Here is a 26,029-nt window from a genome sequence, read left to right on the forward strand (position 1 = left end):
TCCCAGTGTTCAGCCTCTCTGAAATAGTCACAGTTCTCTCCCATTCTTAAAATCTCATCTCACAAGTCCCCTCCTGCAGCTAGACACCTCTGACCCCTGTGTATCCCATCCAGCCCTGCTCACTCTAGGTCATCAGTGTCTGGGGTGGCCTGTGTTCTCCACTGGACAGTAAGACTCAGAAAGACAGGGCCTGGGCCTAAGTCATCATGTGTCCCCAGCATCATCTAGCTCAGGGCTGAGCATAACGCAGATGCTCAGGGAATAGTGAGTGAATAAATGGATGGATAGATGGATGGATGGATGGATGGATGGATGGATGGATGGATGGATGGATAGATGGATGGATGATGGATGAAAGCACTGTTTTCCACGTGTATCTGACTGGATGTTTGCATCTTCACATAGTAACTTCCCAGAATTGCTGCCTGAAGTTCTTTGCAAACCTCTTTCCCTTACAATTGTCTCCCCCACCCCTGTGTCCTCCTCATGTGACGTTTCTGCACAGCTGTGCCCCGTGGGGCCCCCCTGCTGGGGAGGGGTCCCAGCCTCCCCTTCTGACATGAGATGCATCTCTCTCCTCCCCACCCCATCACCATGAATGTGGCCCTGAGGGACTTGGGGGGTTTCTGGGCCTGGAGGGGTCTGCCCTCAGGGGCGTCCACTTGCTCCTGTCACGTTGGTCTTGAGGCCTGAGGCCTGTGGAGGCCCCTCGAGGCTCACTGTCGGGCTTCCCTGGGCTTGCAGGCCCCAGACGCCTTCCCTTCTCACCTGCACAGCGCCCCCTACTGGAGCTCTTTCACACCCCCCAGAATCCCCTCCCCTGGGGCCCCCCACACACAAACACACTCACCAAGCAACAGCATCTCTGCCATGTTCCTTCTGCAGCCTCCTCCTTGACCCCCTGGCCTCCACCAGGCCCCAGACCCTCCCTCACAGCAGGATCTCATCCCAAAGACCCTTTCCCAGGGCCCCCCAGCTGGACCTGGTGATGGTGAGACCCTCCCCACTGCAGTAGGATCTTGTTCTGGGCAACACTGCAAGTCCCTCCTCTGCTCACAGCCTGCCTGCCAGGCTCACTTCCCTGCAGGAAAAGCCTCAGCCCTGACTGCTGACCTCCTTAGGGGGCTGAGACCCTCCCACTTCCTTTACCTAGGGAAGAAAGGAGAGGAGGAGGGGCTTAGTCTGAGGGGAGGGGTGGAAGAGGTAGGGAGACTGGAGTTCCATAACTCAGCTTGTGGGGAAGGGGCTTCTGAGCTCCACACACAGCAGACCCCACCCTGTTGTGGGACGACGTTCTCTCAGCAGGGGCAGCCACAGCTGGGCAGACACAGGACGGGGACTCAGACGGGCCTTCCCCGCCTCAGCCAGAGGGAATCTGGGACCCTTGAGGCACAGACTTGGGGTCCTGGACAGGGCTGATGGCCAGTTTGGGTCCTTGGAAGGCCCTGGGGCTCACCGTTAACAAGCAGAGTAAGGAGGTCTGGGCCTTCCGCTACAAGATGGACAATGAAAGGCGATGCTGGAAACAACAGGCTTTCAAATCGCCCACGCAGACTGTAACTGACCAGTGCCCCAAGGGATTCAAGGGGTGGGGGGTTGGAAGCATTTAACTGTTTTAATATTACTTAGACACAACCAGCTGCCACCCTGAAGCTAACCAAGCCTCGCCACAAGAGCTCCGCCCATGACCTTGCCTTAATTTTCATAGGAAAATCCCTTCAGGGGGAGATTAAGCCTCGTTAGGGTGACCTGCAGTGAGCGGAGGCACATTTTCCAATTGAGCCTGTGCAAGCGAATACCCTCCTCTCCCTTTTGAATCTTCATTCCCCAACCGAAATACAAGTTCCTGCTTCCTTTGGCTGTGATTCCTCGTGGCCTCCTATTTACTGCAAATACACCTTACTTTGTGAGACAACTTCCACTGGTGTAGAGTCTTATGTAACTCACCAGGAGGCGAGCCCACTTGGTTTGGTATCAGGACCTCTGACAGAAATGGGGATAGGATCCCCGGGGGTCCCCAGACCCCTGAGCCACCTGCTGCTCCTGTTGCTGCTGCTGGAGGAGTCGCGGGGGTTCCCCCCTGGTGAGCGCCTGGGCAGTGGTGGGTGATGGGGGGAGTCTGTGTGCAGATGGGGTCCGGGCTTTGTGTGGGGCTGGCGGGAGGAGAGGGGACGTTAGGACTTGCGGAGGGCGCGCTTGCAGGGGGCTCTACCGAAGGGGACAGGAGCGTTTGAGGGGCGCGGCGGCGGGGAGAGGGGATGTGGGGAGGGTCTGGCGGGTCCTCAGGGTGGTGGTGTGGGCGCCGTGTTTCCTGGGACGGAGGGTCCGCAGGAGGCAGGTGAGGGTCTGGGGGGCTGGGAGGCGCGGGCGGGGAGGACGGTGAGGGTTCCCCGGAGACACGTGGAGAGGGGGGCGGTGAGTGTCCCAGGCACTCCGTGGGGGGGCGATGTCTGGATGGGGTGTCCGCAGGGAGCCAGGTGAGTGCCTGGGGGCCGTGGTGGGGGACGGTGAGGGTCTCTGGGGAAGGCAGGGAGGCAGCTGAGGGTCTGGAGGAGGCAGTGTGGGGGCGGGAAATGTGGGGAGGGGCTGCGATGAAACTAGCAGTGAGTGAGGGAAGTAGCAAGGAGCATGTGGGCCGCCATGGAAGGGGATGGCGAATGTGTGTGTGTGTGGGGGGGGGGGTCCTGGTGAAGCGGGAAGGAGATTAGCAGGGAAGTTGGTATTTGGGATCCATACTGGGAGATGGTGAGTGTGTCTGTGTGCGTGTGTGCTTGTGTGCGCGCGTGTGTGTGTGTGTGTGTGTGTGTGTGTGTGTGTCTGGTCCTCGTGAAGGGGGAAGGAGATCAGCAGGGAAGCTGGTATTTGGGAGCCATGGTGGGGGATGGTGAGTATGTGGGGTACACGGAAGGGGGCGGGAGGCTGAGAGGCTGCAGTATGGGGGTGGTAAAGGTCTGGGAAGGAGGACCGGCAGGGAGGCCAGATGAGGGGTCTTGGGGGGCATCAGATTTGTGCTGGCCTTATGAAACATATCTGGGGTGCTCTCTCGTGTTCCATCTTCTGCTACAGTTTGTATAATATTGTTTTAATCTTAAACGTTTGTTAGCATTAACCAACAAAGCCATCTGGGCCTGGAGTTTTCTTGCCTGGGAAATATTTAATCATGGCCTTAATTTCTTGGTATTTAAGGGACTATTGACTTTTTCTCCTTATATCAGCTTTGGTAAGATGAATTATTTTTTGAGAAATTTGACCATTTTTATTGTATCTAATTTTCTACTTCGCTGATTTCTCCTTCTATCTTTATCTTGTCTTTTGACTTTCGTTATGTATTTTATGTTCTTTTTCTAATTTCTTGAGATTGAAGCTGAGAGAGTTCACTATTTAGTCTCTTTTTCTCTAATATCTGCATTTAAGGCTGTTAATTGTTCTCCAGTCACTACTTTGGCTGCACTCCCAAGGTGCGATATGGATTGTTTTCATTCTCATCAGTTCAAAATATTTTGCAATTTCCCTTCTGATTTCTTCTTTGACTCATGGAAAAATCAAGTGTGCTGTTTAATTTCCAAGCAATTGGGGGTTTTCTAGATATCTTTTTTTAAATTGATTTCTAGCTTATTACACAGTGGTCAGATAGCATATTCTGAATGGTTTCAATCCTCTGACACTTCTGGAACCATTCTTCATGTCTCTGTGTGGCTGATCTCGGCAAACGTTCCACATGCACATAGAAATGCTGTCTGTGCCGTGTGGGTTAACTGTGTCAAGTTAATTCTGTGGTCCAGACTGTGTACCCTACGGATTTTATGTCTGCTTGTACTCTGGTTATTGTGCGAGAGGTGTTAACATCTCTCGAAGTGTTTTGGATCTGTCTCTCCTTTTAGTTTTGCTAATTTTGCTTTATGTATCTAAAGCTATGTAATTGGAAACGTACAGATTTATGATGGTAATATCTCCTGTTGCATGGGCCTCTCTTTACCCCAATAATGCTTTTTGTCTTAAAACCTGCTCTGATGTTAGTAGAGTGATGCCAGCCTTCTTCTGGTTAGGGCTGACATTTCTATCATTTTTCCATCCTTTCCATTTCAGTCTTCCGATGTTTCTGTGTGACTCTTATATGCAACGTAATTTGATTTGGTGATGTTTTTCTTTTAACCGTATCTGATAACCTTACTCTTTTACATGGGGTTTTTAGTCCACTCACATTAATGTAATTACTGTTGTGTTTGGGTTTATATCTACCATCTTGCTCTATATCTTCTCTTCAGCCAATCTATTTGTTTCTTTGTTTCTCCTTTTCTTTCCTTCTTTTGGATATCTAGCTTTTTCAATACTCTATTTTTTTCTTCTGTTAATTTGTTAATTGTACATCTCTTACTCTTCTCACAGTGGTCGTTTTAGAGATTATAATATGTATTAGTATTGTAGTCAAGTACTAATTATGACTTTTAACAATTCCCAGGTATTGCTAGACCTTTAAACTCCCTTTCTCAGCCCCCCAAACTCTCACATTCTTGTTGTCATAAACTTTTAGTTGTACATATACTTTAAATTCCACAGAACATGAAAATGATGGTTCTCTTCCTTCAGTATTCCTCGGATCTACTCACACAGTTGGTCTTTGGGCTTCCTGCCTGCGTTTGCTTCTTTCATTCTGGAGTAACATCTCGTCTGCCTGAAGAGCTCCCATTGGCTTTTCCTTTAGCGCAGATCTCATAGCAGCGACTATGACCTTTTTTTTTCTTAAACCATCTTTATTTTGACTTCCTTCCAGTATAGTATTTTTCCTGGCTATAGATTTGTAAGGTGGCGATGATTTTATTTCAGGACTTGGGAGATGTCATTTCACTGTGTTCTGCTTTCCATCAATTCTGTTGAGAAGTCAGCTCTGATGGTCTTATAAAATGCTCCCTAAAAGTAATATGTCTTATTTTCTCTGGGTGTTTTTATTTTCAATGTTTCTCTCTGTCTCGGCTGTTCAATATTTTGGCCATGATGTTCTCAGGTGGCTTTGTTTCTGTTTATCCTGCTTAAAGCTGAGAGCTTCCTGAACCTGGTGTTGTGGTCTTTCATCTGTTCTGGACAATTCTTGGCTATTGTGTCCTTGAATAATGCCGGTGTTGCATTTTCTCTCTTCTCTCCTGAAACTCTGGTTATACAGATGATAGGTCGCACATGTCACTAATGCTTAGCTTTCCCTTTTCCTCGATTCATATTTCTCTAAGCTTCTGTTTTTGTATTTGCCATTTTCCTGTCCTCTAGTTCACTAATCCTGTTTTTCTCTGTGTAATCTGCTGCAGATCCCATCCAGTGAGTTCAAAACTTCAGATATCGTGTGTTTCATTTCTAGAATTCCCATTTTATTTATATACATTTCAGTTCTCTGGTGAAATCCTCTTTCCTTTCAAATATTTTGCCCATTTTCCTCTATTTTCTTAAACCTATTAATATTAAATTTTTTTCTGCTAATACTAACATCGGAATTGCTTGCAGGTCAGCTCCAGTTCTCTGGGATCTTCTCCATTTCTTGATACCAGTCTTGGATTCCTGCCTCTTTGGAGGTCGACAAATTCACCTTGAATCTTGCACGTTACCTACCATACACCCATCTTGGCTTCCGTTGTTGTTATTTTCCACCCAGAAAGGTTTATTCTTTTCCTCCGTTCAACAGGCGGTACAAGGGCTTTATCGCCTCCTTTCAATCAGCATCGACCTGAGTCAGCCCAAGGTCACAGTCTCCTGCTCTGTGCCGCTATGGTCTCTCAGTCCTGTCTTCTTCCGTCTCTCTGCCCAAATATACTCCTGCTTTCTCTTCCCCCTCTTAATGCCTCTCTAATCTCTTACCACCCTAATCTTTTTGCCTGACCCTCTCTTCCTCTTGTCCTGTCCATCACAAAACACTCTGCTTGGTTCCTCCCACTCCCCTCTCTGGAATGGGTCAGGACAGAGCAGCCTCATTTAAATAACTCAAGACAGAGGCAGCTGTTAGAAACCTTGAACTTGGCAGGGCGAATCACCCACATGTCCTCCTCCCTCAGGAACCCACACTCTCCGCTATGACCTCATGGCCCTGTCCCTGGACAGGCCTGGGAAGCCCCAGTTCCTGGCCCTGGGATACTTTGACGATGAGATCTTCCTGCGCTATGATAGCAAGAGCCACAAGGTAGAGCCCCGGGGTCTAGGGATCAAGATGGACCTGGGAGCTGAGACCTGGGAGAGAGAGACCAAGGACCTGAAGGAGAAGGAGCGGCAGCTCAGACAGTTGCTGACAGAGATCATGGGCCAGCAGGGCCAGGGCCCGGGTGAGTGGGTGCAGAGCCAGGGGCACGTGGGTCTGAGTCTGGTCCCTGCCCTGTTTATTCTGCAGCTGGGGGAGGGGAGGGCACAGCAAGGCTGGAATTGCACAGAGAGGTGAGGCCCCACTGAGACTGCACCAGGTTCCTCACATTTGGGTGGAGGAGACGACATACCCCTCTGGGCTGGAGTCCTGCTGGGTGGAGAGGTTCTGGGACGTTGACGTGACAGGTCACTGCCTGGGGTGGGCCAGGCCTTCACTCCCTCCAGGCCACATTGGGCTGTGAGCTCCAAGGAGATATCAACGTTAGAGGCTTCTGGCGCTTGGCCTACAATGGGCAGGACTTACTTACCTTCGACTCAGAGACCTTCCCCTGGACGGTGGCCACGCCCTCAGCCCAGCACATCAAGAAGCTCTGGGAGACCCAAGGCCCCTGGGCTGATCTGGTTAAGACTTTCCTGCCTGTGACTTGTCCTGCCCAACTCTGGAGATACCTGGCCTCCTGGAGGGGCCTCCTGGACAATACAGGTACTGACCCTGAGCAGGAGAGTCCACCCACTGGGTCTGCCCCTGGTTCCTACAAGGAAGCGAATGTTCCTGCTGTTCTCTGAGTGGCTGTCCTGCCCTGGCCTTAGGCTAGGTGCTGAGTTCTGACTGAATTTTCGGAGAGGCACACCCATGTGGGGGTGGTGAGAGGTCTCCTCTGGGCCCATTGCTGGACCATCAGCTGGAGAAGTGGAGAGTCCCAGGGTGTGGGCCCAGATCTCAGACCTCAGGCCCCAGGCAGGCAGGAGAAGGAAACCTTTTCTCTCCAAGATCCTCATTCTCTGGGATGTTGATTTTGAGTGGGGGTGACATCTAGCTTTGAACTCCTTGGTAAAGGCCCTAAGATGGGGCCAACTTGGCTGGGAGCCAGGATAGAACAGAATATTCCAGCTCTGGAGTAAGGGTCACATATTCAAATGCAAAGTACCCAGAATCATATTCCCAGGGTCATTCCACTTTTGTTCTGCTTTCACTTTTAGAAAAATCCAGTTTAAAGTTTCCCCTTGTGGGGCCGGCCCGGTGGCTTAGCGGTTGGGTGCGCGCGCTCCGCTACTGGCGGCCCGGGTTCGGATCCCGGGCGCGCACCGACGCGCTGCTTCTCCGGCCATGCTGAGGCCGCGTCCCACATACAGCAACTAGAAGGATGTGCAACTATGACATACAACTATCTACTGGGGCTTTGGGGAAAAAAAAAGGAGGAGGATAGGCAATAGATGTTAGCTCAGGGCCGGTCTTCCTCAGCAAAAAAGAGGAGGATTAGCACGGATGTTAGCTCAGGGCTGATCTTCCTCACAAAAAAAAAAAAAAGTTTCCCCTTGTGTAAGTCTTGTGAAAGAAAGAGTAGATGCTGGTGTCTGTGTCGGGGGCGCAGCGGATGAAAATACCTATAATCAACCAGAGGTCCCCAGAGGAATGTAAGGCCCAGAGGGAAAGAATCGGGCTGCAGGGCCAGCTGGCCATCCTTGTGACAGTCCCTCCATCGCCCCCTGGAGCATGTGGAGCTGATTCTGTTGGGGAGGAAGGAGGTATATCACCAAGGCCGGATTCTCACTCCCTGTAGAGCTGAGCAGCCCCTCTGTCCCATCAGTGCCTATAAATTCTTCAGAACCATGTGCTGAGCATCCTCAGGTGGATCTGATGACCCCTGAGAGCACGGAGTTTGTCTTCTCTCAAGCTCTCCGGGTGGGTGAGGGCCTGACACCCTCGGAGGGTCCTGGGGCTGTTGGAGCAGCCTGGGGCCCTCCCGCAGTCCACTCTCCACTGGAGCTGTAGCCCCCATGGAGGGGTAGCTGGGGAGAATGTGCATGGGTCATTTCTAAGGGCTGGCTGGTTCCTGTGCTTGGTTTCCCTGCAGTGTAAGGAGGGAGCGTCCTTGGCCTCACTGAACTCTGCTTTGTCACCCCCCAGATACCCCATCAGTGACTGTGACCTGCAGTAAGAACCTGCTGGGCAAGGTCCTCCTGAGGTGCTGGGCTTTTAGCTTCTATCCTCAGGGTGCCACCCTGACCTGGCTTCGGGATGGGGAGCCCATGCACCAAGGCACCTTTGGGCCTGGGGTCAGCCTGCCCAGTGGGGACGGGACCTACCAGACCTGGGTGGACACTCGGGTCCTCCCTGGAGAGGAGCAGATGTTTGCCTGCCATGTGGGACACTGCGGGCTGAATACCACGGTCTCTGCAGTCTCTGGTGAGGAGCTGGGGGAGGCCTCAGGGTCCAGGGAGCTGGAGGCAGAGTTGGTGTGGGATCCTCGTGTGAAGAAGGGCCCAGTGGGTATAATCGAAGCCCATTTCATGGTGACCTCCAGGCAGTCAAGGTCAGAGGGCTTCCTGTGCGGCTGCTCCTGCTGCGACTCCTCTCGCTGTGTCCACTGTCGCTGCTGTGCTGTATTTGGTGGTGGTCGAAGCCTAGACGAGTAAGCACATGGAGGATGTGAGAGCCCAGGCGAGAGGCACATGGGACAGTGAGGAGGACGGATCTCATTCTTCTCTGGGTCGTAAGTGGAGACAGCTCTCTTCTGTTGATAACAAGGCAACAGGCCCCAAACAGAGTTCCTTATGCTAAGCCCCACATTGTCACCAAGGCAAGACTTCACTTGGTGACAGTTTCAACTCTCTCAGAAATAGAATCCTAAACCCCTCAACCCGGAATCTGACCAGCACTAGTCAGGTCATCTGTCTGATAGGCCCCTGCCATCCCCTAAAGGAAGGTGACCTTGCAATAACCAAGCTGCTTTTTGCCTAACATAACTTCCCTGTTCCTGCTCCCTTCTGCCTAAAAATCCCTTGCCTTGGACAGCTCTTCAGAGCTCCTTTCTGTCTGCTAGACTGGATGCTGCCCGGTTCATGCTTTGTGAATGAAGCCAGTAAGATCTTTGAAACTTACTCAGTTGGATTTTGTTTTTTAACATTTCTTTCCTCCAGGAGCAGAAGAATAGAGAAGTCCTCTTCCTGCTTACAGGATGAGGGGACCAGGGGTGTTTTATGACAACCAGCTTACAAAACAAAAAAAGATAAAGACTCAGCCATTTATGTTGCCTTTCATATTCGCATAAGCCCTGGACCCCAGGATATTCACTTAGTTGAGAAAGAGAGGTGTTTTTTTGTATAGAATTAGTCCAAATAAGAAAGATAGAAAAGCAAGATAGAATTACATTATTACCACTTGGTGAGCCTAATGAATGAATGGATCTCAGCAGTAACCATCAAGGGCTGCCACATGGCCACTGGGGAGACAGCTGGATGTAGTGCGCCTCCTGGAGGAAGTACAGAGTACTGCCCCTGATGTCCCTCCATCATCAATTTACTGTAAAGAGAAGGCAATTGACTGGGAACAGAGAATCACGTTCAACCACATGGTGGACAGGTCCTCGGCAAAGGCACAGTCTTTGTGGAAAACTACAGGAGAAACCACCTTGTTCCTTCACCAAATAAACTGTCAGGAAACACACAAACACAAAAGATGGAGAGGGAATCGATATGAAGCCGGGTGCCTGCGGGTTACTGTAAATATTCAACATGATTAGCTTTCCACCTTGTTATGAAAAGAAGTGAATCTTGTCAATTTGCTGTTTTCTTGTTTAACCTGAGGGGTGACTCAAGAGTTACAAGGATTTATGAGCTTGTTTTGCAGAAGAAGGAGAATGCCTTCAAGGAAGTTACCATCACCAGATAACCAGCTGCCCTTGATGTCCAGAAGTTGGATTGCACAGGGGTTCATCGGGAGTGACCCCTTTGTTTTCTCTGAAACTCCTCCTGCCAAGCCCCTTAGCTCCATAAAACCCCCTGCTGCTTTCTTCTCTTGTTAAGGCAGATTTGAGAGAATGCATCCACTCACCTTCTTGTTTTGGCCAATTCAAGCAAAGCTTTCTCCATCTCCAAGCACTGATGTGATTGGCTTATTGCACATCACGCACACAAAGTTGAAATTAAGAGGTTCAGTATCAATTTTGGAGAGACAGCTTGGAGCCTTGTGCCCGTGGATGGCTGGCCCCAGCGAGAGTTCGAGCGATCAGTGGTCCCCTGTAGCTGCCCGGGCTTCTTTGCCCAGGGGCCTTCCCCGGCTGCTCTCTCCTTCCCGCTGGTGTCAGGCACGCTCAGCGAAATGCTTACTTGGAGTGGAGAAATGCATTGGACTTGGGTCTACTTTTGGTTTTGCATTTGTCTGGAGTCAGATTTTATTTTTGTGTTGGTGCATTTGTCTTGTGTGTAAGTCAGCTATGGGGAACACTAAATTGATCCCCACCTCTAGCCCCCTGGGTTACATTCTCCAAATTTGGGTAACTTTAGCTACAAGGCCATGAAAAAGGAAGAAGATGATATTCTTTTATTTTATTTTGTTGATTGCAGTAACATTGGTTTAGATCATTGTATAAATTTCAGGTGTACATCATTATACTTCTCTTTCTGCATAGATTACATCATGTTCACTACCAAAATACTAATTACAACCCATCACCCCACAGGTGCCGAATTATCCCTTTCACCCTCCTCCCTCCCCCCTTCCCCTCTGGTAACCACCAAACCAATCTCTGTCTCTATGTGTTTGTTTGTTCTTGTTATTATCTACTACTTAATGAAGGAAATCATACGGTATTTGACCTTCTCCCTCTGACTTATTTCACTTTGCATAATACCCTCAATGTCCATCCATGTTGTCACAAAATGGCTGGATTTCTTCGTTTCTTATGACTGAGTAGTATTCGGTTGTGTATATATACAACATCTTCTTTATCCATTTGTCCCTTGATGGTCACTTAGGTTGCTTCCAAGTCTTGGCTATTGTGAATAACGCTGCAATGAACACAGGGTGCGTGTATCTTTATACATTGGTGTTTTCAAGTTCTTTGGATAAATAGACAGCAATGGAATAGCTAGATCATATGGTAGTTCTATCCTTAGTTTTTTGAGGAATCTCCATACTGTTTTCCATAGTGGCTGCACCAGTTTGCACTCCCACCAGCAGTGTATGAGAGTTCCCTTCTCTCCACATCCTCTCCAACATATGTTGTCTCCGGTCTTTTTAATTATAGCCATTCTGACGGGCGTGAGGTGATATTTCATTGTAGTTTTGATTTGCATTTCCCTGATGGTTAATGATGTTGAGCATCTTTTCATGTGCCTGTTGGCTATCTGTATATCTTCTTTAGAGAAATGTCTGTTCAGGTCTTTTGCCCATTTTTTAACTGGGTTGTTAGTGTTTTTGTTGTTGAGATGCATCAGTTCTTTATATATTTTGGAGATTAAGCCCTTATCAGATGTATGGTTGGCAAATATCTTCTCGCAGTTGTTAGGTTGTCTTTTCATTTTGTTGATGGTTTCCTTTGCTGTGCAGAAGGTTTTTAGTTTGATGTAGTCCCATTTGTTTATTTTTTCTGCTGTTTCTCTTGCCCGGTCAGACATGGTGCTTGAAAATATGCTGCTAAGACCGATGTCAAAGGGCGTACTGCCTATGTTTTCTTCTAGAAGTTTCATAGTTTCAGGTCTTACATTCAAGTCTTTAATCCATTTTGAGTGAATTTTTGTGTATGGTGTAAGGTAAGGGTCTACTTCATTTTTTTGCATGTGGCTGTCCAGTTTTCCCAACACCATTTGTTGAAGAGACTTTCTTTTCTCCATTGTATGTTCTTGGCTCCTTTGTCGAAGATTAGCTGTCCATAGATGTTTGGGTTTATTTCTGGGCTTTCAATTCTATTCCATTGATCTGTGTGTCTGTTTTTATGCCAGTACCATGCTGTTTTGGTTACTATAGTTTTGTAGTATGTTTTGAAGTCGGGGAGTGTGATACCTCCAGCTTTGTTCTTTTTTCTCAGGATTCCTTTAGCTATTCGGGGTCTTTTGTTGTTCCATATAAATTTTAGCATTCTTGGTTCTATTTCTGTGAAAAATGTCTTGGAACTTTGATAGGGATTGCATTGAATCTATAGATTGCTTTAGGAAGTATGGACATCTTAACTATGTTAATTCTTCCAATCCAAGAGCACGGAATATCTTTCCATTTCTTTATGTCTTCAATTTCTTTCAGCAATGTTTTATAGTTTTTGGTGTACAGATCTTCACCTCTTTGGTTAAGTTTATTCCTAGGTATTTTATTGTTTTTGTTGCAATTGTAAATGGGATTGTATTCTTTGTGTGTGTGTGTGTGTGTGTGTGTGAGTAGATCAGCCCGGTGCTAATATCTGCCAATCCTCCTCTTTTTTTTTTTTGCTGAGGAAGACTCGCCCTGGGCTAACATCCATGCCCATCTTCCTCCACTTTATATGGGGCGTCGACACAGCATAGCTTGCCAGCGGTGCATCGCTGTGCGCCCGGGATCCCAACTGGCGAACCCCAGGTTGCCACTGCAGTGCTCACACACTTAACCGCTTGCACCACCGGGCTGGCCCTGGGCTTGTTTTCTTAAATTCTCTTTCTGCTACTTTGTTGTTAGTGTACAGAAATGCAACTGATTTTTGTATGTTGATTTTGTATCCTGCAACTTTTTAGTTGTGAATTCACAATTTAGTTCCTTTTCTGGTGTTTTGTCCTGTTCCCTTACTTGGAATGTATTCCTTTGCCTCCTCGTTTTGCCTCTTTCCCTGTGTCTATGTATTAGGTAGGTCAGCTATGTCTCCTGCTCTTGGATAGGTGACCTTATATAAGTGATGCCTTAGGAGGCCTGCAGTGTGCTTCCCTCAGTTCTCAATGTTCCAGGAGTGACCCCTATGTGGGCTACGTGTGTCCTTCTGTTGTGGCCTGTTTGCTCTCCCTGTAGGTGCCCAGGGAGGCTGAGTTATGCTCCTGGCCAGCTGTTGTAATGCTCCGCTGCTTGTAGTTGTTGTGGGCCCTTCAGTCTCTTTATCAGGTGTGGGCAGCCCCAGCACAGTTGGTTGCAAGTTCTAATACCACCTTTGTGTTTCAGTATTTCTTTTAAGTGAGTAGGCCCCCAGCATGGCAGGTTGTTAGGCTCGGGGGCTTACAATTGCTATAAGCCTCCAGTCTTTAGGTCTCTTGTCAGCTCTCTGAGGATTGCAGCTGGGTGCGGCTGGCCTCAGGCACGGGAGCACCCAATTGTTTAAGGCTTTGGGAGGTTGGGCAAACCCCCTATGTGGGTCTTTGAGAAGCACAAGTCTTCTGCAGCTGACAAGCCCTGCCACCCCTGGGTCCACACACAGTCAACACAGTCCTGCCCCGTGTGCATGCCCCGACCTCCTGAAGTGGACCCAGTCTCTCCACTGCGGGAGTCCCACACACTCCACCACTGCCCCACACTCTTCACCCGCTCCTTGTGCACACCCTGACCCACTGAAGTGGGCTCAGTTGCCAGACTGCAGAGAATCCAGTCACCAATCTATGCAGGCCCACAAGTTGCCTGAGGGCTTGTTGTTGGGTGGGGCCAGTCCCTAGGGCGCGTTGCCTGCCTTGGCTGAGCTGGATTAAATCGGTGTTCTAGTGGGTGGGGTAGGCCCTGGGCTAGCAGGCCCCAGGGAGAACTCTGTGTCAGCATGCCCACACCAGGCCACAACAACGGCCGCTGCCAATGTCCCAGTCCCTGGAGAGGTCTCACCTCTCACTGCGATGCACTCAGAGCCTATCAGGTGAGTCTCTTTTCATCAAAGGGCTGTGCACCTTTCTTTCTGGTGATTTTAGGTTGCTTTCTGAAACGGGTGAGTTTGCGCATGGGCCCTTTAAGAGCCGGTTTTAATTTCTTCGTGAACCAGCTTTTCTGGGGGTACTCGCCAATATTTTAGTAGCAGGCAAAGTCAGATATTATGCCACTCGTCTCGATTGTGCTGGGTCCAGAATATGCCCACAGCGGGGGTGCTCCCCGGCAAGGGCCCTGCCCCACCCGGGAGGGCTGCGGACCTGTGTAACTGGCTATTATGCTTCCTTGTTGACTTTGACTCCCGAGCCTGGAAAGACAATTGGATTATTAGAATTTCTCAGATGTTGGCAAAGGCAAGTAATCTTTCTAGAGGTTGGATATGTCATCCCACACCTTATTCAGTGCATGAACATGAGGACCCCTTGATAATTGCTGGGATTTCTGAGCCTAAACCTGACGTCTCTGAGCCGTCATGGTCTGAGGACAGTCTGTGAACCTCAACGATGGGACAGGAGCTCCTACTGGGTCATCACTGTGTCCTCAGGGTCACCTGGCACAGGGCTGGGCACACAGCTCATTTTCAGCTACTATTTATTGCCAGGCCCTTCCTTGTGTCATCTCTCTTAGACCAAAGACAATGGGTAAGCTGGGCCAGGTTGTCTCCATTTTACAGGCAAGTTAACTGAGGCTTAGAGAGGCAAAGTCACCTCCCCAGATTCACTCTGGGAAACGGTGTGTGGGCACCAGTGCCCACCCCCACACCACCGCCAGTGTTGGGCTGTGATAACACATCTGTCACCAACCAGGAGAGACCAGAGCTTGCACCGAAAACATCCCTGGAGCTGACCTGGATGTTTTCTTGAATCCCCCACTTCTGCTGGGTCTGGACACTGATGCGGTTCCCCCCTCACAGTGAAGGACACGCTCCGTTCCTCTTTCACTGGGTCCTCACCCTGGTTTCTGTCTAGAACGGGGGCATGTCATGGAGGAGCTGAGTCTGGGCCTGGGCTCCAGGTGGAGGGGAGTCTGGGGAGCGAGTGTGGAGGCTCCCTCAGGGGAGCAGAGACGCAGAAGGCAGGATCTTTCCAAACGCAGGGAGGCGGGTAGAGAAACACGGCTGCCCACATGAGGGACAGGTCACCCTTCCCAGGCCCTGGAGAGAAACTTGTCCATGCCGGGGTGGTCTCTGTGGCCCAGAGGAATGGAGTCCTGCAGGAGCTGGGGGACGGTCCTCCCCATCCTCACTGCAGGGGGTGATCTGGACCCACAGTATTGACCCCACAGTGTCCCTCAGGGAAGGGGATCCTTTACTCTCTATCTTCACATCCTGACCCCAAGACGGCTCTTCTCAGGGGACATTCCATCCATCTCCCGCTGAAGAGGCACCTTAAGGAGCAAAGCCTTTGAGAATCTACTGATGGTGGTGGAATTTCTCCTGCAGAACTTCACAGACGAGTAATATTGACAATGACCTTGACCCCAACAACCAAACTCAAATGGATTATCTTACCATTCTCTCTCTCTCTCATGAACTCAGTGAAAATTGTGACTTCTGAATGTCCTGCTCCCCGCCCTTCCCCCTTGTCTGACACAAAGCCTGGGGCACACGAGGTGCTATGTGGACAGTGCTCCTGAGGAAATGACCATTAGTGGAGAGACAGAGAAGGAGGTGGGGAGAGCGCCCTGGGGGCTGTGGGTCCCAGGGGTCCTCCAGGGCCTTTTTCCTGTTCATTCAGGAGCCACCTCAGCGTCCTCTCCACACATTCCCCTGTTCCCCAATCTCGTTCAACCTGGAATTTTCCATTGTGTAAAAACTAGTCTCTTTCGGAGCTGGACCTGTGGCTTAGCGGTTAAGTGTGTGCATTTCGCTACTGGCGGCCTGGGTTCGGATCCCGGGTGCGCACCAACGCACCGCTTGTCCCGCCATGATGAGGCGGCGTCCCACGTACAGCAACTAGCAGGATGTGCAACAATGATATACTACTATCTACTGGGGCTTTGGGGAGAAAACGGGGGAAAAGAAAAAAAGGAGGAAGAATGGCAATAGATGTTAGCTCAAGGCCGATCTTCCTCAGCAAAAAGAGGAGGTTTGGCACGGATGTTAGCTCAGGGCTGATCATCCTCACACACACACAAGAAAAAAACCTAGTCTCTTTCACTTCAATGCCGTGAGCCGCGGTGTAGTGAGCCCTGGGCTGGGGTGTGAGGTAGGGAGCTGACAGGCCCCCTGGGAGGATGTGAGGGGTTAGGATTCCAGGAGAGAGGGAATGAGGCATCGCGCTGGGCATGAGAGGGAGGCATTTGCGGGAGAGGTTGATGTCGGGGCACCTGCTCCTGCCCCAGGGCCCAGCGTGTCTCTGCAGGCCAGGCAGGGGATCTGATGACATCACCAGCTTTACAGTAGGAGTAAAAGCACCTGCTGAGATCCGCTGATCCCCTCTCCACTCCAGTGCAGCCGCCCCAGAGCCATAGCTCCCCGATGCTGCATCCTGGGTAAGGAGGATCCAAGCCCAATTCCCCTCACCTTCCACAGGCCCAGGTGTCCACAAGACACCCAAACACAGGTGACTGGATCCCACCCTAAACTGCTCCTAGCCTTTCCCTGTGCCTCATACAGGACAGACACCCCCTCAGACCATCCCCTGCCCAAAGCTGGGCTCTCAGACGTGGACCCCTGGCTCCCCCGACAGCCCCACCTCATCCCTCTGCTCTCCCACAGCTCTCTGCATCCTCTGCTCACACAGAGCCCCAATTGAGCCCAGGAGGGACACTCAGGGGTGGGGTGCGGCTCCCAGAGGGCCCCAGGCTGGGAGCCCCTGCCCTGCTGCCTGGTCACACCAGCTCCGTCTCTGCCAGTGTCCCCCACGGAGCTCACCTGATGCTGTGCCAGCCGCACGTGACCTGTGGGGACAAGTTCCACGACCCCCTGCAGCACTGTTGCTGTGACGACGCTGTGGTGCCCTTGGGCAGGACCCGGAAGTGTGGCAACTGCACCTTCGGGGTCTGCTTCAAGCAGTGCTGCCCCCGGTCACTCAGACCCCAAGAGTCCTTCCTGGTGAAGATGAAAGGCCAGAGTTTTTCCTGGTCTCCGTCCTTGGATGACAGGGTTTGTCGCAGGTGAGGTCCTGTCCCCTCCATGGGATTGGGGGCTGCAGGGGAGCGGGAGGGTCTGGATGCCTGTTCTGTCCCTAATGCCGCCCCCTGGCCCTGTCACCTGCTCCACTCCATCTACCTCGCCTTTTTCTCTCCCGGATTCTCTCTCCCTTTGTGTTTATTTCTCTCAGCCTCTTTGCGGCCCTTCTGTGTCTCTCTTTTCCACTCCTCTGCCATGTTCTGTGCGTCCCTCCATCTCTGTCCACCTCTCTCTTGCTCACTCTCTCTCTCTGTCTCTCTCTTCAGTGTCGACTGACAGAGGACTCGATGACCAGATGACTGCTGGATTCTGCTTCCTGGATGAGCCTGGGGAGAGGGGCCTGGTGTGGACTTAGATCTGGGACGTGGAGTGGGTATTTGGGGACAGGAGACACTCAGACTCAATCCTCCCTTCTCATTCTTTCTCCTCTTTAACACTTAGCCTGAATCTGGCCTAAGTAGGGTGACTGGTACCCTCTAGGATCTCTGAATTAAAAATCTTGTTCCTCAAAGTTCCCTGAAGGTGTCACTGAGGTGCATCCTGTGATCGTAATAAGAACCACAAGGTTGGTCCAGCCACAGCATTGGCTCTGGCTGCGGAAATGTCTGTGGGACTCACCACAAGTAATACGGACCCAGGCGAGTGTGTCAGGCATTCCTGCCCTGCAGCATCACTATCAACAGGCTGAGACCCACACAACACCCGTTCACCAGTTGATAGACATTTGGGTTGTTTCCCATTTGCGGTTTTATGAATAATTCTGCTGAGTATTCTTGTACAAGTGTGTGTGGAGAGGTATTTCATTATAGATTTTATTTGCATTTCCCTAATGACTAAATGTTGATTATCTGGTCATGGATTTTTTGGCTTTGTGTACATTATCTTTGGAGAAATGTCTTTAAATCCCTTATCCATTTTTTAATTGGTTATTTGGTTTTTTATTGTTGACTCGTAAGAGTTTTTGTGTTGTTTTGTTTTTGATGAGGAAGATTCACGTTGAATTAACATCTGTGCCAGTCTTCCTCTGTTTTATATGTGAGACGCCACCACAGCATGGCTGATGAGTGGAGTAGGTCCGTGCCCGGGACCCAAACATGCAAACCTGGGCCACTGAAGCAAAGTGCATGGACTTTATCCACTTGGCCACAAGGCCAGTCCCAGTAAGAGTTTTTATTATATTCCAAATGCAGTTCCCTCATCAAGTATAGGATTTGCAAATATTTTCTTTCACTTTGATGACTTTTCACTCTCTTGATGGTGTTCTTTGAAGTACAAAGTTTTTAATTTTAATGAAGTTCAATTTATCTATTGCTCTGTGGTTTTGGTGTGTTCTAACGAACCACTGCCTATCTCCAGGTCATGAAGATTTAATCCCATGGTTCTTCTATGAGTTTTATAGTTTTAGCTCTTACCTTTATTTCTTTGATCTATTTTGGGTTAATTTTTAACATGATGTGAGGTAAAAGTCCGCCTCGTTGTTTTGCATGTGGATATCCAGTTGTAGAAAACACTATTCTTTCCTCTGTTGACTTGTCATGGCTCCCTGGAATCAATTAACCATAAAAGTAAGAGTTTATTCTTGGAGTCTCAATTATATTCCATGGAAATGTATGTCTACCCTTATGCCAGTGCCACACTGTCCTGATTATTGCAGTGTTGGGGAAGAGGGAGAATCCCCCTCTGCCCTTTCCTTTCAGGTTCTTAAGGCTGACCAAATAATTAAAAAACAGGTTATCAGGAGAAAATAATACCAAGTTTAATAACATGTATACATGGGAGAAACCAGGGAAACTGAGTTTCTTAACAAATGGCAGAGATTCTCATCTTAAATCCTATCTTCAGCTAAAGACAAAGGAGGATGTTGGGGGTGTGGGGTGGGGGCAGCTATGGGGGATTACCGGAAAGCACAGTAATCAAGGGTACGCAGATTTAAGTCCACTCCTTCTGTACTGATAAGAGTGTCCATAGATAAGGTCATCTCCTCTCTTCCCAGTACAGAGTGGGAGATATCTTTACAAATGTAAATGTTTGGTAAACAGAACGTTGACAATAATGGGCTTAGTGAGGACCCTGCCAGTCTGTCCATACCCAGAGTTAAATTCCTTTAGGCAGTTAGTGGGGGAGGTCAAATGTCCATAAGAGAAAATAATCAAGGTAAAGAGATATATTTCAGGGTGGCCAGTTTTGATCTCCCACAGTAGTTTAGTCATGAGTTTGGAAACCAGGAGGTGCGAGTCCTCTGAGTATTTCCTTCTTTGTCACGATTGTGTTGGCTATTCCGGGCCCCTAGCTTATCATGAATTTTATGTTCTGGTAGTCAATTTCTGCAAGAAGAGGGGTTGGGTTTTTGTAAGGATAACGTTGAATCTTTAGATCCATTTGGGAGAGCATTGCCATCTAAACAAGAACAAATTTTCTAAGGGAGGGAGCGTGTGGGCTCTCTTACAGGTCTGCCCATGTCCAGCAGAAATGGGTGGTGAGGGACTGAAGCTGTCAGTGTCTAGCATCAAAAATGGAGTCTTCCTCTTTATCACACGGAGATGGAAGGTAGTACTTGCAAATGGCTTCTTGGAGCCTCGAGGAAGGTGCAGGGACAGGATTTGAACTCAGGACTGTTGACTGCAAAGCTTCATTGCTATCATATTAGTGGCTCTGAGAACCTGGCCTGGCCCCCGCTGCTCTCCCACCAGCACAGCCTCCTAGACGCCCATCCTGTCCTAATCTCCCTCCTCTTTCCTGCCCCAGCCCTGACTTAGCTGCCCTGAGAGACCAGGATCCTCCCACCTCAGAGCTGCCAACCCCAACCCTGCCCTGAGGAACATGCTTACCTCTTGCACCCTGACCTCACACCGCTTTTTGGCAGAGACAATCACCCCTGGGGCCCAGCCCACCTGCAGCCTCCCCAGGAAATGCCTGGGATGGAGGTTGTAAGAGCTGAACTGTTTTCTTTGGAAGACTTGACTGTAAGTCAGTGGCTCTTAGCTAACGAGCCCATGAGCCCTGGCCCAAAGCCTTCTCCATTCCCGAGTTCACTAACCATTTGTCTGTGACTCACTGGGAAACGACAAAGTGGTTGTTTGTTAGCACTAAGTATGGGGTGGTTTGTTACACAGCAGGAGGTAACTGAGACACCTTCCAGGTGTTATTATCAACGTCTCTTCAGCCCACTGCTCCTTCCCCAGGCTGGCGTCAAGGCCTGGCATACACCAGGGGCTCCATTGTGGTCTGTGTCAATGTGGCTTCCAACCGTGACAGTGCCTTTGCACCTGACGATTGTGGGAGGGTCTCGTCTCTGGTCAGTTTTCAGGTGACGGTCTTCCTAAATTCTGAGCTGCCTGTCATCCTCCACCCTCTCAAGGGAGTGGAGACGTATCACATACATTTAGGGAGCAATTATGTACTAAGTGCTGTTCAAAGCCCATTCACCTTGAATCCTTTAATTCTCACATCAGCCCTGTGAGGTAGGTACTACATGATCTTTTTTTTTTTTTTGAGGAAGATTGGCCCTGAGCTAACATCTGTGCCAATCTTCCTCTATTTTGTATGTGGGACACCGCCATAGCATGGCTTGACGAGCGGGGTGTAGGTCTGCACTGGGTAATCCAAATCCATGAACCCCGGGCTGCCAAAGCAGAGCACGTGAACTCAACCACCATGCCACTGGGCTGGCCCCATGATCCCTGTTTTATAGAGGTGGAAATTGAGGCATGAGGAGGTCACTCACTCCTATGGGATCCAGATGAGAGGCCTCTCTGCAAAGCCTGCTCTTCCCCAGGACTCTGCCCTTAGAGGGGTCCCACAGGTCTCCTGGGGGCTGAGGGACTCCATGTCCTGTGGTATTTTGCCGAGTCTCAAGCCAGCCCCATTCCACATGAGACACTGTCGTCTCCCTCAGTCTGCAGTGCTGGGCCCAGCCTCCTGCCCCCAGCCCTGTTCGTGGTTCCCCTTTCTCTTTTCCATTTTCCCATTTGTATAAGGTTGGTAGGGAAGCCATAACACAATACCACAAGCTGGGTGGCTTAAACAACAGAAATTTATTTCCTTACAGTTCTGGAGGCTGCAAGTCCCAATTGAGTACCAACAGGGCTTGTTTATCCTACAGCCTCTCTCCTTAGCACTGTATTCTTTGGAATCAATATCCACATTAGGTCCAGACAGGGGTGTGTGGGAATTGGATGGAGGTGGTCAATTCCAGTTATAAGATAGATAAGTCCTGGGGGTGTAACGTACAACAGGATGACTACAGTGAACATGCTGGATGGGGTATTTGAAGGTTGGTAAGAGATTAAGTAGATCCAAAGAGTTCTCATCATGAGGAAAAAAATGTTTTCCTTTTTTTGGTATCTATATGAGATTATGGATGTTAACCAAGCTTACTGTGGTAATCATTTCATGATATATCTAAGTAGAATCATTAGGCTGTACACCTTAAACTTATACAATGCTCTTGGTCAATTATATCTCAATAAAAGCAAAAAAAGGAAAAAGAAAAAAACAAAAAACAAACAAAAAACCCAAATTAAATCCAGACATTCAATCAGTTGACATGTCTATTAAACACCTTTCAGTCTATCTGATACCAAACTTCTTAATCTCACATTCGTGTGCCTGATGTGCAGTAAGCCAATCACTGAGACACTGGTGCTTGGAGATGGAGAAAGGTTTATTTGAATTGGCCAAAATGAGAAGGCGGGGAGGACAGGTTCTCTCAAATTCACCTGAACAAGAGAAGAAAGCAGGGGCTTTTTTAGAGCTAAGGGGCTTGGCAGGAGGAGTTTCAGAGAAACAAAGGGGAATCCATGTTTCACTCCCAATAAGCCCTTGGTCAATCTGACTTCTGGGCATCTGGGGGCTGGTTATCCAGTGAGCATAACTTCCTTGAAGGCATTCTCCTTCTTCTGTAAAACAACCTCATAAATCCTTGTGACTCTTGAGTCACCCCTCAGGTTAAACAAGAAAACAGCAAATTGACAAGATTGACTTCTTTTCATAACAAGGTGGAAAGTTAATCATACTGAATATTTACAGTAACCCACAGGTGCCCAGCTTCATGTCGATTCCCTCTCCATCGTTTTTGTTTGTGTTTCCTGACAGTTTATTTGGTGAAGGAACAAGGTGGTTTCTCCTGTAGTTTTCCACAAAGACGGTGCCTTTGCTAAAGATCTGTCCACCTTGTGGTTGAACTTGATTATCTGTTCCCAGTCAATTTCCTTCTCTTCACAGTAAATCGATGATGGAGGGCCATCAGGGGTAGCACTGTGTACTTCCTCCATGAGGCACACAACATCCAGCTGTCTCCCCAGTGGCCATGTGGCAGCCTTTGATGGTTACTGCTGAGATCCATTCATTCATTAGGCTCACCAAGTGGTAGTAATGTAATTCTGCCTTTGTTTTTCTATCTTTATTGTTTGGACTATTCTACCCAAAAAGCACTTCTTTTTCTCACCTAAGTGAATATCCTGAGGTCCAGGGCTTATGTGAATTTGAAAGGCAGGATAAATAGTTGGGACTTTATATATATATATATATATATATATATATATATATATATATATATATATATATATATATATATATATATTTCTTTTTAGCCAGTTTTGATAAAACACACCTGGCCCCCTCATCCTGTAAGTGAGAAATGGGCTGTCTATTCTTCTCCTGTTCCTGGGTAAGAAATGTTAAAAAACAAAATCCAACTGAATAAATGTTAAAGATCTTACTGGCTTCATTCAACGATCCATGAAGTGGGCAGAATCCAGTCTAACAGATAGAAAGGAGCTCCGAAGAGCTGTACAAGGCAAGGGACTTTTAGGCAGAAGGGAGCAGGAACAGGGAAGTTATGTTAGGCAAAAAGGCAGCTTGGTTATTACAAGCTCACCTTCCTTTAGGGGATGGCAGGGGCCTATCAGACAGATGACCTGACTAGTGCTGAGCAGATTCCTGGTTGAGGGGTTTAAGATTCCATGTATGGGAGAACTAAAACTGTCACTGAGTGAAGTCTTGCCTTGGTGACAACGTGGTGCTTAGCATAAGCAGCTGTTTGGGGACTGCTACCTTGTTTTTAACAGGAAGAGAGCTGTCTCCACTCAACACCAAGGGAAGAATCAGATCCGTCCTCCTCACTGTCCCGTGTGCTTCTCAACTGGGCTCTCGCATCCTCTGTGTGCTTCCTCGTCTAGGCTTCTACCACCACCAAATACAGCACAGCAGCGACAGTGGACGCAGCGAGAGGAGCCGCAGCAAGAGCAGCTGCACAGGAAGCCCTCTGACCTTGAGTTCCTGGAGGTCACCATGAAATGAGCTTCAATTATACCCAGTGGGCCCTTCTTCACATGAGGATCCTATACCAACTCTGCCTCCAGCTCCCTGGACCCCGAGGGCTCCCCTAGTTCCTCACCAGAGGCTGTAGGGACCGTGGTGTTCAGCCCGCAGTGTCCCACGTGGCAGGCGAACCTCTGCTCCTCTCCAGGGAGGATCCGAGTGGCCACCCAGGTCTGGTAGGTCCCGTCCCCACTGGGCAGGATGGCCCCAGACCCAAAGGAGCTGTGGTTCATGGGCTCCCCATCTCGAAGCCAGGTTAGGGTGGCACCCCGAGGGTAGAAGCTAAAAGACCAGCACCTCAGGATAACCTGGCCCAGCAGGTTCTTATTGCGGGTCACAGTCACTGACGGGGGATCTGGGGGGAGACAAAGCAGAGTTCAGCGAGGCCAAGACACTCCCACTTCCACTGCAGGGAAACCAAGAGCAGGAACCAGCCAGCCCTTAGAAATGACCCGTGCACATTCGCCCCCAGCCACCCCTCCAGGGGGGCTATGTCCCCAGTGGAGAGAGGACTGCGGGAGGCCCCCACACTGCTCCAACAGCCCCAGGACCCTCCAAGGGTGTCAAGCCCTCACCCAACTGGAAAGCCTGAGAGGAGACGAACTCCCTGCTCTCAGGGGCCAGCGGATCCACCTGAGGATGCTCAGCACACAGTTCTGAAGAATTTTCAGGCACTGATGGGACAGAGGGGCTGCTCTGCTCTACAGGGAGTGAGAATCCGGCCTCGGTGATGTACCTCCTTCCTCCCCAACAGAATCAGCTCCACATGCTCCAGGGGGTGATGGAGGGACTGTCCACAAGGATGGCCAGCTGGCCCTGCAGCCTGATTCTTTCATCCTGGGCCTCACTTTCCTCTGATGACCTCTGGTTGATTATAGGTATTTTCATCCACCTTCCCGCCTCCACAAAACACAGACACACACCAGTATCCACTCTTTCTTTTCATTTTATGTCACAAGACTTAGATGAGGAGGAATATTTAAAGTGGACTTTTCTAAAAGTGAAAGCAGAACAGAAGGGGAATGACCCTGGTAATATGATTCTGGGTGGTTTGCCTTTGAACATGTGACCCTTGCTCCAGAGCTGGAATATTTTGCTCCATCTTGGCTTCCAACCAGGTTGGCTACATCCTAGGGCCTCCGCCAAGGAGTTCAAACCTAGATATCTCTCCCCGTCAAGTCAACATCCCAGAGAATGAGGGTTTTGGAGAGAACCGGTTTCCCTCTCCTGCCTGCCTGGGGCTTGAGGTCTGAGATCTGGGCCCACATTTGAGGGCCCTCCACTTCTCCAGCTGATTGACCAGCAATGTGTCCAGAGGAGACCCCTCACCCACCCACATGGGTGTGCTTCTCCAACAATTCAGTCAGAACTCAGCACCTAGCCTAAGGCCAGGGCAGGACAGCCACTCAGAGAACAAGAGGAAAGTTCTCTTCCTTGTAGGAACCAGGGGTAGACTCAGTGGGTGGACCCTCCTGCCCAGGTCAGTACCTGTATTCTCCAGGAGGCCCCTCCAGGAGGCCAAATATCTCCAGAGTTGGGAAGGACAAGTCACATGCAGGAAAGTCTTAACCAGATCAGCCCTGGGGCCTTGGGTCTCCCAGAGCTTCTTGATGTGCTGGGCTGAGGGCAGAGCCAACGTCCAAGTGAGGGACGGTGAGTCGAAGGTGAGGAAGTCCTGCCCTTTGTAGCCCAAGTGCCAGAAGCCTCTGGTGCTGTCTCCCTGGAGCTCACAGCCCAATGTGGCCTGGAGGGAGTGAAAGCCTGGCTCACCCCAGGCAGTGACCTGTCACCTCACTGTCCCAGAACCTCTACACCCAACAGGACTCCCGCCCAGAGGGGTATGTCATCTCCTCCACCCAAATGTGAGGGACCTGGTGCAGTCTCAGTGGGGCCTCACCTCTCTGTGCAATTCCAGCCTTGCTGGGCCCTCCCCTCCCCCAGCTGCAGGATAAACAGAGCAGGGACCAGACTCGGACCCACGTGCCCCTGGCTCTGCCCCCACTGACCCCGGCCCTGGCCCTGCTGGCCCATGACCTCTGTCAGCATCTGTCTGAGGTGCCGCTCCTTCTCCTTTAGGTCCTTGGTCTCTCTCTCCCAGGTCTCAGCTCCTAAGTCCGTTTGGATCCCTAGACCCCGGGGCTCTGCCTTGTGGCTCTCGCCATCATACCACAAGAAAAGCTCATCATCAAAGTACCCCAGGGCCAGGAACTGGGGCTTCCCAGGCCTGTCCAGGGACAGGGCCATGAGGTCGTAGCGGAGAGTGTGGGTTCCTGAGGGAGGAGGACACGTGGGTGATTCGCCCTGCCAAGTTCAAGGTTTCTAAGACTGCCTCTTGAGTTACTTGAATCAGGCTATTGTGTCCTGACCCATCCCAGAGGGGAGTGCAAGGAACCAAGCAGAGTGTTTTGTGATGGACAGGACGAGAGGAAGAGAGGGTCAGCCAAAAAGATTAGGGTGGAAAGAGATAAGAGAGGAGTTAAGACGTGGAAGAGAAAGCAGGAGTATATTTGGGCAGAGAGAGAAGCAGAAATGACTGAGATCACAGCTGCACAAGGCAGGAGACTAGGAGTCTCCGACAGGCAGAACGGAAATCTCCCACGATCTTCTACACCCAGAAGAGAAGAACTGCCAGGCTCTCAGCTGAAACCTGTGAAGGC

General features: G+C 49.8%; 2 protein-coding genes across 2 annotated transcripts in view; one reads left to right on the forward strand and one right to left on the reverse strand.

Annotated features, from left to right (window-relative positions):
* The first annotated feature begins 1,991 nt into the window (after positions 1 to 1,991).
* LOC131397030 (MHC class I-like protein MILL1) overlaps positions 1,992 to 26,029 on the forward strand; it is a 303,101-nt gene continuing 279,063 nt past the window's right edge. Inside the window, exons 1-3 of the mRNA XM_058529649.1 lie at positions 1,992 to 2,083; positions 6,036 to 6,299; positions 6,545 to 6,820. Of these exons, the coding sequence (XP_058385632.1) occupies positions 1,993 to 2,083; positions 6,036 to 6,299; positions 6,545 to 6,820 (631 nt within the window). The 5' untranslated portion in view covers position 1,992. The remainder of the gene's footprint in view (positions 2,084 to 6,035; positions 6,300 to 6,544; positions 6,821 to 26,029) is intronic.
* Positions 23,209 to 26,029, reverse strand: part of LOC131397027 (MHC class I-like protein MILL1) — a 42,000-nt gene continuing 39,179 nt past the window's right edge. Inside the window, exon 5 of the mRNA XM_058529647.1 lies at positions 23,209 to 23,330. Coding sequence (XP_058385630.1) covers positions 23,227 to 23,330 — 104 coding nt within the window. The 3' untranslated portion in view covers positions 23,209 to 23,226. The remainder of the gene's footprint in view (positions 23,331 to 26,029) is intronic.

This window comes from Diceros bicornis, chromosome 34 (genome assembly GCF_020826845.1).
Source record: "Diceros bicornis minor isolate mBicDic1 chromosome 34, mDicBic1.mat.cur, whole genome shotgun sequence".
In the NCBI taxonomy this organism is placed as follows: domain Eukaryota; kingdom Metazoa; phylum Chordata; class Mammalia; order Perissodactyla; family Rhinocerotidae; genus Diceros; species Diceros bicornis.